The 14062-nt window shown below is 44.6% G+C and overlaps 1 protein-coding gene across 1 annotated transcript; it reads right to left on the bottom strand.

Moving 5' to 3' along the window:
* Positions 1-12450: 12450 nt before the first annotated feature.
* On the bottom strand, positions 12451-14062 carry LOC109148817 (pentatricopeptide repeat-containing protein At4g21065-like). The gene is made up of 2 exons (XM_019296561.1): positions 13447-14062; positions 12451-13355 (listed from the first exon to the last, which is right to left on the bottom strand). Exons 1-2 carry the CDS (start codon positions 13986-13988, stop codon positions 12491-12493), a joined length of 1407 nt encoding a protein of 468 aa, XP_019152106.1. The 5' UTR covers positions 13989-14062; the 3' UTR covers positions 12451-12490.

The raw sequence follows: 14062 nt of genomic DNA, 5'->3' as shown, positions 1-14062 counted from the left end.
GGGTGGCGGTTGCATGCGTATAAGGTGGTGGCTGCGCGTACGGATGACGATTGCATGCGTACAAGGTGGCGGTTGCATGCGTACAAGGTGGCGGCTGCGCGTACGGATGACGGTTGCATGCGTACAAGGTGGTGGCTGTAAGTACGGATGACGGTCGCATGGGTACAAGGTGGCGGCTACGCGCACAGGTGGCGGTTGCATGCGTATAAGGTGGCAGCTGCACGTACGGGTGGCGGTTGCATGCGCGTTGTTGGAGACTACGTACATGCATGCATGTGGGTGGAATGGTGGCTAGTGCATGCATGCTGCATACAGAAGGGCAGCTGACGGAGGGCGGTGCGTATAGGAGCAGGGATCTTGGGAGAGTGCGCGACAAAATCGGTCCCGTTCGAGAAGTTGGGAGCACGTGCGGAGAGGGGAGGACACGTGTATGGTGGGAGCTGGAGGCCTGTAGATATCGCACACATGGGTGGTATGCGGAAGTCTTGAGAGGGTACAAAAAGGAGGGGCTGCGGTTAGTTTAGGACATGGCAAGAAACACAAAAGACCTGGTAGCTTGGCGGTCTGAGTCTTCTCTCTCTCCTAACTAGTCGAAAGATCGATTCTGGTATTATGCATGTAATTCGGGTTTCTGTCTATCCGTTTATTTCCCTTTTCACCGTATAACTTTCCTATACTATTGCTTTTGGGCCTGTGACACTGGGCTTGTGCGCGTTTATGTGGGCCTCGCGCCCCACTAGCAATAATAGCTCTTTTATTCCGTGCTATATTTCCTATACCCGGTTTATAGTGGACCCGATTTAATTAAAACCATCATTGGCACCGTCTATGGGGCTCGTTACAAAAAGCGTGTGTGCCTAGCTTTACCCATCCTCGTACATTCTATCACGCACTCAAGTCCCAGCGAGCACCCAGATGAACAGATCCGTGTTCTCAAAACCCGTTACCTTGCCATACTGTGTTATACGCCCAATTCCCGAAGACGATCATGGGATCCCAAAGCCGGTTCTTGAGGGCGCCAGTCTGCGACGCGGGACAGCGGATCCTGCCCCCCGACGGAGGACGAGGCGTCCCTATCAGCGTTCGGCGGACCCACTCAATTCCACCTACGCAGAAGGCCGCCCGCGCTGGCCGCGAGGCAAACAATGCAGGGCCTGCGACCCTCGAGGCCTGCTTCCCTCATCACGGCCCGGGGCGACGCGAGAAGCCCGTGGCCGACGCAAGCGTGGGCAACAGGAGGATCGCACCCCAAGACCGAGGCCTGGAGTGGGGCCGGGTAGGCGAACGGACAGGCACGCCTACGATGACGAGTCAGAAGGACAAAGTGCCCACCAGGCCGTGACGGCGGACCCCGGTGGCGGATACCCGGTCCGCCCTATAGCTGGGGGGTGGGCGAAAGGTATGGAGGCTAAGATAGCCGAGCTGCTCAGGTGGAAGGAAGGGGGCGGATTACCCGTCCCAAAGATCGAAGTCACCCCGCCCTTCACCAGGAGAATCATGAGGGAACCCATCCCCTCCACCTTCAAGCCACCCAGCATCACACATTTCGACGGCCGGGGCGATCCACAAGAGCACATAATGACCTATCAGGCTACCATGATGCTAATGGGGTCTTCGGAGGCCATGATGTGCAGAGCCTTCTTCTCCACCCTTGTAGACCAGGCACAACGCTAGTTCACGAGCCTCAAAGGAGGGACCGTGGACTCTTTCCATGACCTGGCAGTGAAATTCATTACACACTTTATGAGGGGGAGAAAGATCCGAAAGCATTTCACTCACCTCACTACGGTGAAGCAGGGAGTCGGGGAGTCTTTAACTGACTTTCTGGTCCGCTGGCGGGTGGAGGAAGCAAACTTAGAAGACATTGACGAAAAATCTGGCGTGGTCATGTTCGTCGACGCCCTGAAGGCAGGGGAACTATACAAAAGCCTGCGACGCAAAACCCCCGATACCTACGCAGCGCTGATGGCGAAGGCCGACAGGTATGCCGAAGCTGAGGAAGCCAATCGATTGAAAGGGTACGAAGAAGGAGCTCCCTCCAAGAGGCCTCGACCGGCCGAGGAACCTGCTAGGCCAGGGAAGAGAGGGGCGAACCCCGCAGTAGAATAATCTTCTAAGGTACCCCTTAGAATTCTCGTGTTACATACTTTGTCTTTAAAGATTATCTGCATTATAATTTTATTAGCGCACACGCGCGTCCACACCTGGTCCCATGGAACAAAGTACGTAACCAGCGTGCCACCCAAAAAAAAAAAAGGGTATAGTGTGTGGTGCCAGCATGAGGCAGCAGGCGGCCCACACACTAGTATGCCATCCACGATGAGCATACATCCACCTGGGCCTGCAGGGAAAGGTACGCAGCCCAGCGTGCAAGCCAAAAAAAAAAAAAAAAAAAAAAAAAAAAAGGCTACTACGGGTGAACGTGGCACAGTCCCACAAAACCCGCATATAATTTTGCAAGCAATGACAGCGGAGGAGCACAAAATACAAGTATGAAAAACGAAACGAGTTATATTAGCGACCATGTAGCGAAAACACATAAGGAAAAGGCGTGAATGGGAACTCACGTTCATACTGTCACCCACGAGGTGAGAGCTAAGGGCATCTAAAGAGCTACCGTTCATCCAGAACCGCTTGGCGGGGGTCACCATGTAATGTACGCTACGCCGGATAAACTCAATGTGACTAGGTTTGTACGGACACAATGCCCGAGAACTACTGGAGTTCCACACGGTAAGAGAATCCTCTAGTTCAAATTCTTCACGCCGTGGGGGAAGATGCGGTGAGGGCGATGTGGAACGTTCAGGAGGAGAAACTCGGACGACGTCTGCCCTGGAGGGCTCCACCGCATCCACCATCATGGACGAAGACGGTCCACCATCCAAAGTAGGATCTGCAGTGCACTGACCAGTAAATCTTCTCCATCTAGCAAGGCAGTTTGGCCGTCGACGCGGTACACACGGTACATCTGCAGGAAGAGAGACAAAGAGGGCGGTACGCTAACCTCGTGACATCTCGTAAGAAAGCAAGTAAGAAGAGAAGTCTGTGCACATTGGGGGTTAGCTGGCATGGAATAGCGTTATGGACGCGAGGGAATCTGGCTACTAGAGGGTGTAAAGGAAATTGGAGACCTGTTTGAATAGAATGGAAATGGACTGCCACCAAGAGAGGGCCCGGAGGCTCAGTCTTGGTATTTGTGTCGCCGCACCCAGGATAATCATTTTTACTCCCTCACCCAACCATTCATCTAGAGACGTCAACTCAACACTAGACAAACGAGATTAGATCCTGCGGGAAATGGCAGGATCCAAAATACGATAACTTGGGGAGGCCGGAGGAGACCCATCATCTTCAAGATTAACAACAAAGGGTACCAACCTTTGGCCAGCGGTAGTGGCGTTCAGCGTAGCAACCGGTAAGTGCGGCATGAGTGAAAATTACAGGCGTGGGTGCGCGTCCAGAGTGATCTAACAGCATTGCCTAGCGAGAATGAGGAGCGGAGACGGCGAAGGGATTTCGGCAGCTCCCGGCGGCATTGAGCAGGATTGCGAGGGGCAATAGGCACGACGGCGGTGGCGGCTGTGGTCGAGGTCGCGTCCCAGCGGACTGACCCAGCTGTACCATGCGAAGATGCGACGAAAAACGACCGAGAGAACTCTCCAAAAGTGGGTGTTGCGGGGGTAGAATTCGACAAGCGGACGGGGGCGGCACGTTCGCCACGGTCGCCGGCAGTAGGGTAAACGCCGTGGGTCCACATGGTCGTGAAGTCACCGGGCGTGGAGGGAGCAATCAGAGGAATGTTGGTCATTGCGGCGGCACCTGTGGCGAGACATCGAGCGCGGGTGGAGGAAAAGGAGACGACATGATGCATGTTGTTGGCGACAGTCGACGAGGGTACAACAATGGAAGAAGGCGATAACGTGAGGGTGATATCGGGTGCGTTGTTGACGTGGTGGGAATGCATGGGCGGTAGAAGAGACGGGGTTTCCGGGGGAGTAGTGGCAAAGAAGAAGGGAGCTATTGCGTTGGAGAGGGAATTTGAGTCGTGATTGAAGAGAGAGGAATTGGATATTTAAAACCATTTAATTCCGGGGTTTTATCATGGAATTTGGGCCTTGCTTAGTGGACTGGGTCTTACTTCTTTTAATCATTAACCAATGATTAATAGAAGTGGGGGACTTATGATGGAGAATAATGTAATGGGCCTGGCCCAAGTAGATTAGAGAGTGTGAGCCCAAAGAGATGAGAAGGGGGGGCTCACACGCATGGGCTCGCATGCTTGCCTATACGTACGCTTGGACCTCGCAAACATGCATGCACGCGTGTATGCGAGGTGGTTGCATGTGTACAAGGTAGCGGCTGCACGCACGGGTGGCGGTTGCATGCGTACAAGGTGGTGGCTGCGCGTACGGATGATGGTTGCATGCGTACAAGGTGGCGGTTGCATGCGTACAAGGTGGTGGCTGCGCGCACGGATGACGGTTGCATGCGTACAAGGTGGCGGTTGCATGAGTACAAGGTGGTGGTTGTAAGTACGGATGACGGTCGCATGGGTACAAGGTGGCGGCTACGCGCACAGGTGGCGGTTGCATGCGTATAAGGTGGCAGCTGCACGTACGGGTGGCGGTTGCATGCGCGCTGTTGGAGACTACGTACATGCATGCATGTGGGTGGAATGGCGGCTAGTGCATGCATGCTGCACACGGAAGGGCAACTGATGGAGGGCGGTGCGTATAGGAGCAGGGATCTCGGGAGAGTGCACGACAAAATCGGTCCCGTTCGAGAAGTTGGGGGCACGCGCGAAGAGGGGAGGACACGTGTATGGTGGGAGCTGGAGGCCTGTAGATGTCGCACACTTGGGTGGTATGCGGAAGTACTGAGAGGGTATAAAAGGAGGGGTTGCGGTCAGTTTAGGACATAGCAAGAAACACAAAAGACCTGGTAGCCTGGCGGTCTGAGTCTTCTCTCTCTCCTAACTAGTCCAAAGATCGATTCTGGTATTATGCATGTAATTCGGGTTTCTGTCTATCCGTTTATTTCCCTTTTCACCGTATAACTTTCCTGTACTATTGTTTTTGGGCCTTTGACACTGGGCTTGTGCGTGTTTATGTGGGCCTCGCGCCCCACTGGCAATAATAGCTCTTTTATTCCGTTCTATATTTCCTATACCCGGTTTATGGTGGACCCGATTTCATTAAAACCATCAATTATTATTATTATGAGATTTGCAACAATATTGCTACTTCATTATGAGATGCTAGATCATGATCAGCTTATCAAAAAGCTAATTTTACCAAACACTTTCAATCATAACAGCTAGCTTAACAGCTCTTCAGTTTTCAGCTCCGAGCTTATAGCTTTTCAGCTTTTAGCTCCTAGCTTATAGCTTTTCATCCTTTTCTGATGCATGCTTTTGACTTTTGGTATGCAATGATTCAATAAAATTTATCTTGATGTCAGGAGTTCTTGAGAGATGTGGCAAACGACTGTTTTCACAAAGGAAAAAGTGTCAAATTGGCCCCCTAAGTCAAGTAAATAATGCAATTGGGTCCCCTAAGTAAAAAAAAAGAAGAAAAAAAAAAAAAACTTCATTCAAGTCCCCTAAACCGGTAAAATTGTTCAATTAAATCCAATTTGACTTGTTTATTAGGTTAAATGGATATGGTGTTTACATGTGTCCTTATTTTATTTTTTAAAACAAATGTTTTTTATTTATTAAAAATTAAAAATATTATTTATAAATTAATTAATTAATTAATTAATTAAAACAATAATAATTAAAAACATTAAAAATAAAAAACAGCCAACGGCTGTCCGCGCCGGACAGCCGGTGGCTGTTTTCCTATTTCATGGACAGTCGTGGCCGTTCGGCCACGGCCGTCTAAGGAAGACGGTCATGGCCATCTTCTAGATCTGGACGAGGGCGGCGGCCTTTTCTATTATCATCAATAATATAATACACGTTTTCATCTGGTATCAGTCGCTTAGGTTTCCTCCTATGGCTGACATTAACGACAATACTACCGGGATCTCCTCCTAGCGGACTGTTTCTGATGTCGTTCCTCCCGTTCCTATTGCCTCTCACCCTACTCTTTCGTCTGCGCATCACTTCATCTCTATAAAGTTGATATCCAGAAATTATTTGCTTTGGAAAACCCAGTTGGTTCTTTTTTTTTTTAACTGGTCAAAACTTATTTGGTTTTGTTGATGGAACCCTTCAATGTCCAACGGCTACTTCGACTGCTCCAGCATCGTCTTCCTCATCGCCGGCGACTTCGTCTGGTCTCACTGTCGCTACATGGGTGCAACAAGACCAGGCGATTCTCTCAATGATTATCTCGTCGTTGTCCTACGAGGCTACGAACCTGGCTGTGGACAAGCGGACTTCCCGGTAGGTGTGGCTAGCGGTGGAGCATGCCTTCGATTCGACGTCGCGGGCGTGGAAATGGTAGAATGTTCTTTTTCGTGTAAAATTAAATCTGTCCAATCTGATATAGGCGGTGAATATAAGAAATTGCATTCGCGTTTTGTTCAGTTAGGTATAGTTCATAGACAGTCATGCGCCTACACGCATAAACAGAATGGGCGTGTAGAGCGCCATCACCGTCACATAGTTGAGACTGGTCTTGCCTTATTGGTGCATGCGTCTGTTCCTTCTAGATTATGGGAGTTTGCCTTTGAAACAGCTGTGTATCTTATTAATAGGATGCCCACTTCTGTTTTTGGCAACGTTAGTCCTCACTATAAATTCACCGCTCTCCTCAGTCATACACTTTTCTTAGAGTTTTTGGATGTCTCTGTTACCCCTACTTGCGTCCCTATAATTGTCATAAGATGGATTATAGGTCTGTTACTTGTTTTTTTCTAGGATACCCTCCGTCTTTTCGTGGTTATAGGTGCATGGACCTGAATACTAACCGTATCTTTGTGTGTAGACATGTGCACTTTGATTAATGCAGCTTTCCGTTTGCCCGTCCTCGTGCTGAGCAGGGTCCGGTGGGCAGGCATGTCCCTAGTGTTCCATGGGGTGTTGCTGGTTTTTCTCAGGCTTCTGTGTCTTCTGCACCATTTCCTGTTGCCAGTACAGTTGTTGCGTCATCTTCGTCTGCTGCGCCGGGTGGTGGTTCTAGGTAGCGGGTGCGGGGTCAGCCTCGTTCTCACTCGATGTCTCTGCGGCACATGCTTCATGATCAGTCTCACTGTGCTTTCGTGTCTTAGGTTATTCCTCTGGAGCCTACTTGTTTTTCTCAGGTTGTTCGGCATGCTGAGTGAAGGGAGGCTATGGATGCGGAGTTTAATGCTCTCTTGCATAATCAGACGTGGCGCCTTGTCCTGGCTAAGTCGGATATGAATGTGGTTGGCTGCAAGTGGGTGTTCCGTGTTAAACGCAAGGCGGATGGCTCGGTTGAACGCTACAAGGCCAAGCTTGTGGCGAAGGGATTCAATCAAGTCCCGAGTTAGGATTTCTTTGAGACTTTTAGCCTTGTTGTTAAGCCCACGACTGTGCGTTTGCTTCTCTCTTTAGCGCATTCTCGTGGCTGGGTGATTCGCCAGCTTGACATCCATAATGCTTTTCTCAATGGTCAGTTAGCTGATACTGTCTATATGCGTCAACCTCCAGGGTATGAGGACAAGGTGCATCTTGATTATGTGTGTCTCTTTCCGTGCTCGTTGTATGGACTAAAGCAAGCTCCTCGTGCTTGGTTCATGCGTTTGCATGAGTTTTTGGTATCGATTGGTTTTCGCCCTTCTAAGACAAACGTTTCAGTGTTTATTTACTCTGTTAATAGTGTTTTTGCGTATCTTCTGGTATATGTCGATGACATCCTTATTATGGTGTGATAATTTAGGAGCCACTTATCTCTGTGCTAATTAGGGGTGACCGCGGTTCCGGTTCCGGTTGGAACCGCCGGTTCTAACCGGATTTATTTAAAAATAATAATAATAAAACACTATAATTTTTAATTTTTTCCAGTTTAGAACCGAAACCAGAACCGTACGGACGGTTCAGTTCCAATTCTGGTTCAACAGTGCACGGTTCGGTTCGAATCGACCGTGGTCACCCCTAGTGCTAATCCTGTTTTTCATGCTCATACTAAGCATGTTGAAATAGATTATCACTTTGTACGTGACAAGGTGTCTAAGAGGGAGCTTCAGGTGAATTTTATCTTTACGAATGACCATATTGTTGACATCTTCACTAAGCCCTTGGCTGGGCCTCGGTTTACTCAGCTGTGTGACAAGCTCAATGTTGTTAGTCACCCCAATTGAGCATGAGGGGGAGTATTAGGAATATATCTTTAGTAGTATTTGTTGAGAAAAAATGCAAGTCACTCATTAATTATGTGGTGGTTTAATATTTACCACAAATTAATGAGTGGTTAAGATCCTTTAAATAATCTGAGGCCTAAATTGCTTGACTTCTATTATTTAAACAGGGCTTTGCCTTGATTTTAAACACACCAAGGAAAACATGCATGTCATTTCTCTGATCTTTTCATGTCTGCTTATTAAAGTATGAGCAATAGTTAGGTTCAGCAACGTTTAAGCTGGTGCGAGCTTAGCGTGGTTATTCTATGTAACATGTCGAAAGCGTGCCAGGGTTTTGACTGCACCGTTACCAGGCAAATAATGCTTTTAAGGTAGTGTTATTATAACACGGCATAGACTTCCTTTCAACCATACACCCATTGTGTTCGTGTTTCTTAAAAGGTTTCCAGCTCGCACGTTGATGTTGCAAATATTTTCCAACAGTTAAAAGCACTATTCTAGCAACAGTCAACTACTCGAATCATGTAGCATATTATAATAATTTTTTGGCGACATGGTGGTGTAGCAACAACAGAGATTAGCAGTGGAAGGCAGCAGCTTCATACAGAACAATACTGGTGAAGCACACTGCTTCGGGTTATGTGTAACCTTTAAGCAAGGGAGTACAACAGAAATAATTATTGGGTTCATATCGGAGCTTTGACCAATATATACTCCAATGAGGTTTGTCTCCTCATATTTTAATATGACACATGCATATTTATATGATAATAGACTATCATATGCAAATGATTATTTTGAGCAAAAGTAGTCATATATTATTGGGCATTGACCACATTCCTTTAAAACTATCATAATGGTAGAATTTAGAAGATGATTTGCCTATATCTTTGCATCCATTTGATTATTATGTTTTGAGAGCATTTGAAACGTGAAATATATTGCGACAAGCATTTTAGAAATCACCATTTCATATTTTATATGGTGAGTGCTTTGAATATTATAGAGAAAATTAACAGCGGTGTACCCAAGAATAAGTGAATTGTTATTATTCACATTGATGAGCTTTATGATTTTGTTGTGTTATAAGTGTTGATTTAACACTACTGCTAAGTGATTAAATCATCAATCTGATTTAAAGCTTATAAATTGTGTACTTATGCACATATGGAATTTATAATATTATGTGTTATATTGTGGATATGTTACAAACATTGCACTATTTGATGAGATACATAAATGCTTTACAGTCACTTAATCTTAAATATCTGAATTGTGTACTGAGACTAAATTCCAAGGTTTTACTCACATTGTGGTGGTAGCATGGAAAAGTCATCCTTCTTGAATACTCTGTCTAGGAAGATGGATTTTAAGTAAACTTCGGTTTCACCACTCGACCTGTGAGTTTTTATGAAGTAGGGTGTTGATCGTGCAGGCTAGTTAGAACGACACTTGATCTTCACTTGAAATGAGGTTGACTTTCATATGTTGTTAAACAATCAAAGCCTTGCAATAGAAATTGTTGAAGTACTGCAATAGTAATATTGATCTGCATCATATGAATGCTTTATATGAGTTTTTAATTTCCTCAAGTGAAGGAAAAGTTGTGTAGGTGAAATAACTTTGAGTATTAAAGTTATACTTGTTGAATTCACCGTGTTGAAATATATTCCCTAACAAATGTCAGTTTGAACATATTCTTTGCGTATGAGATTAACTTCTTTTAAGAATATTATGTGAAATTTGTGATTATGTTGTCTAACTTGAAGTAGCATACAGACAACATTATCTCTGTGGCATACAAACAATGAACATTTATATATATTATCTCAATAAGTTTCTTGAATTTCATTAGTAGCAATGACATATCTTCTTCTGTTTCTTATTTTTTGAAGAGAAGTTGGCATCAGCTTAAGGAGTTATCAATGTAGCAGGAAGCAATGAAGACTGAAGACTTTGGCAGAAGCTGATTAGTTTTTATATTTAGTTGTTGGCCTTAGATAATTTTATGTAATTCTAATTGTTTTTGCCAGCTAATGTAACTTGAGCTTATAATCAATAAAAGTTAAGTTTATTGGGTGTGTGAGTTACTCAAGTTGAGATGTGTTTTAAGTTTGCACTACAAAGTTAGGTTTTGACATCATCAGAAATGGAGAATTTGTTAAGAACTATTGTACTTAGATTTTGATGATGTTATGATTGTATTAGGATTTTAGATACCCCATTTATTTCATTGTGTGTAATCAGCTTGGAATCTTTAGTCTAGACTGAAAACTTTGAATTTTCTTGTAATATCAGCTTGAGTGTGTTCAAGCTGATCAGCTTAGTTCATCACCTGGATGTTGTCAAAATAACAGCTATAGTGTTTCAGCAAAGTTGAAGACAGTAGACCGACAGTAGATTAGCAGGGTAGATACCATACCAGCAAAGCAGAATAGCTGGGTCCCTGAAGCTGTTTCTTTTTTAACGTCCTAAGTTATTTCTTCATTAGTAGTGACAAAGCAAATCAATAGAAATTCCAGAAGAAGTTTGAGATGAAAACATCTGAAATTCTCCTAGCCACCGGATGAAAAAAGGGACAATTGTTGCACGTTCTTTTTCAAATGCACGTAATTTCTAGAGAAAAGAACAAAAGATGTTACGGAAAAGGACAACAATACATTTGCAGCATGTTGGAGTTAGTGGTAGATTTTTCACCTGTCGCATTAGGGGTACCGAAAAATTTGAATTTCATGAAAGATTACTAGCCTCCCTTCACCTCTATCCTATAAATAGAGGACTCCGGAGTTCAAGAAAGGTCACTAGTGCTAGTTGTTGCCAATGCCATTGATTATCACTATTGCGGTGTTTCAGTGCTAAGTGCTAGCTAACATAGAGAGACAAAGCTACAATGTTCATATCTAGTGCAACATGAACTTCACTTGTGAATTTTCCAAATTCATAGTCCACTTGTTTGTAGGAACAAACAAAACAATTGCATTTTCTTAAAGTGTGGTTAGTTGATGATCTGTTGCTCAAGGAAACTTGGTAGTTGACCCTTGGAGCGAATATTAGGTGTTGAAGATCCGATGGGGACATCCAGATTGAATGAGCACCATTTCAATCTTAGTGCTTTGTGGACACACTAAGACCGGTTCACTTTCATTTGCGCCTATAAAATACTAGTGATGAAATCCTCCTTTGATATTAAAGAGAAGAGTGGACTAGGCTATTGTTGAATCACTATAAAAATCTCTCTATATACTTTTTACTCTACTGCATTTAATTTTTCAACTAATCAAACGAGTCAAGCACACATGTTAACACATTTCAAGTTGTTTTTAGCTAAACCACGCTGCAAACATCTTTAGATTTCTGTTGCCTATCACTTTATTGTGAGCTGATGGTAAACTTTGATTTTAAATTGTTTTAAGTTAAATATTTTAAAATGTATATTCAACCCCCTCCCCCTCCCCCTCTCCCTCCCCTCTAGACTTTTTATCAACCTCGGGACCAACATGACCCACCGATTAGATCTTCCGGTTGAAATCTATCGCTAATACAACAATGTCTACATTTAGTCCTTTAACCTTTACAAGTAATACTATTATAATTCTAGATTTTCGGGTTCTAAATTCCCAATCTTTCAATAGTAAGCATCATCAAAACTTATACAATGCAATTCCTAACAATTTTGACAAAGTTTAATTTAATTTGATTACTGATATAGTGATATTAAAAATGTATGAATCAAATCTTTACGTCTTCGACAAGTACTAAAAATTGTGGAATATATTTTGAGTTATTTGAATATACGTAAGAATTTATAATTGTAAGTGCAGTCCCGTTGCAATTGAATTCCCGAGATGCAATTCCGAACTTTTTTCTTAATTAGAAAACAATCCAATTTTTTTTCTAAAAGCTTCTGATTTATTAAGAAACCACCCGGAAAATTTTCCTAATAAGTTTTTTGTGAGTTTCGGAGATTTTTTTTAGTGTAAACAACGAACGGTCCGGGTCCACTTGACTAATTCCTGTTCGCTCCTGGAGGCACGGGAGCTAGTCCAATCGTCATTTGTGGAAATAGAACTCAGGTTCTCCTGAAATTCTCCCCTACAAAGAGAGCTCATTTGCCACTTGAGCTACCCGTTGTGAGTTTCGGAGATAAGAAAGCCTTATTCTTTTGGAGGTAGTAATGGGTAAAGTTAAACTCAAACTTAGATAATAAATTAAACTGAGTTTAAATACAACAATTTACAGTATCTCCCTTTACATTCTCAGAGTAGCCACTACGAAGCTGCACCCAACTGCAACCTGGAGTTTTCTTTATGCCTTTTTCTTTGATAGCTGATTGCAGGCCATCTGCATCATCCCAATACCCGCAGAGGGAAGACAAATTTGCAGCAAGAACATAGTTGGCTGCAATGTCAGGCTCGATTTTAAGCAGCAGTTCTTTAAGGCGTTCATCGAGACGAAGAATGCTGCTGCGGCCGTGCTGTTTGCAGGCGCTAATAAAGCTCCTTAATATGACAGAGTTGGGTTCCATTGGCATGCTCGTGATAACCTCGTAAGCTTGTTCTATCTTCCCAGCGCGCCCGAGCAAATCCACCATGCATCCATAGTGTTCCATCGTTGGCCTGATATCGTAAAGATTCACCATTCTGTTGAAATACCCGTGGCCTTCTTCCACGAGACCTAAGTGGCTGCAAGCGGATAAAATTGCAGAAAATGATAAGCTGTCAGGCCGCAGGCCGGCTTCTTCCATTCTGGGAAATAAGGATATTGCTTCTTCCCCTCGGCCGTTATCTGCAAGTGCAGATATCATGATAGTCCAGGACTGCAGATTTTTGGTGCTCATTGAGTTGAAGATTCGGAAGGCTTCTTCCACACGACCGCATTTTGCATACATCTGAAGCAGAGATGTGGCAAGACCGACATGGAATTCGATACCATTAGTCAGGATTTGGGAATGGATGGATTGTCCAAGTCTGACAATAAGGAGACTGGTACAAGCAGCAACCAAGCTCACCAAAGTGATTGAATTTTCCTTTTCATTTGCCAGCTTCATCTTCTTGAACGCCATAATAGCATATGAAGGGAGGTTACTACAAGCATTCAAAAAGAAAGCATATAGAAACGCTCAAACCTAAAGGGAATAAAAGCAAAAAATCCACAGAAACAAAAAGAATAGCGCACCAATCAACGTAGCTAGCAATCATACAACTCCAAGAAACCATGTCCCTCTGATGCATTTCATCGAACACCTTCCGTGCGAACTCAACCACGCCACAAGCAGCGTACATTTTCAAAAGGGTGTTATTCACATGCACGTCGAAAACAAATCCCGTCTTCATAGCCATTGAATGGACCGACCCACCAGCTCCAACCATGGAGCAACACCCGCAAGATTTTAGCACGGATGGGAACACAAACTTATCAGGTCGGATTCCGGCTCTTAGAAGCCGGATAAACAGCTTCACGGACTCGATTTCGCTGGAGCTTTTCGAGTATTCTCTGATCATCGTGTTCCACGTGAAGGACGAGGGAGTGATCGGAGATTTCTCGAAGACTGATCGCGCGAAATGGAGCGATATGGAGCACGCGGATAACACGAATTGGGAGAGTAGAAAGTGGTGGTGATCGAGACCGGTTTTGATGTTGAGCGAGTGGAGTTGAAGAAGATGGGGGATAGTTTTTGCCCGTTGGAACAGCATCTCATCAATTTGCCGCCAAATCATCACCCGTCTGCTCAATTTAAACAAAGACGGGATCGAATAGGGGTTTTGGGTTTGATTTTTTCAGGTTTGGTTTG

The sequence above is a fragment of the Ipomoea nil genome, unplaced genomic scaffold (genome assembly GCF_001879475.1).
Source record: "Ipomoea nil cultivar Tokyo-kokei standard unplaced genomic scaffold, Asagao_1.1 scaffold2144, whole genome shotgun sequence".
Lineage (NCBI taxonomy): Eukaryota > Viridiplantae > Streptophyta > Magnoliopsida > Solanales > Convolvulaceae > Ipomoea > Ipomoea nil.
Note: the sequence above shows the minus strand (reverse complement) of the source record. Positions and strands in the feature narration are given on the sequence as shown.

Coding starts and splice junctions, on each gene's coding strand:
- LOC109148817 (XM_019296561.1), bottom strand. CDS start 13,988: ATGATTTGGCGGCAAATTGATGAGATGCTGTTCCAACGGGCAAAAACT. Junction 13,356..13,446: donor ATTGCTAGCTACGTTGATTG/GTGCGCTATTCT, acceptor GAATGCTTGTAG/TAACCTCCCTTCATATGCTA.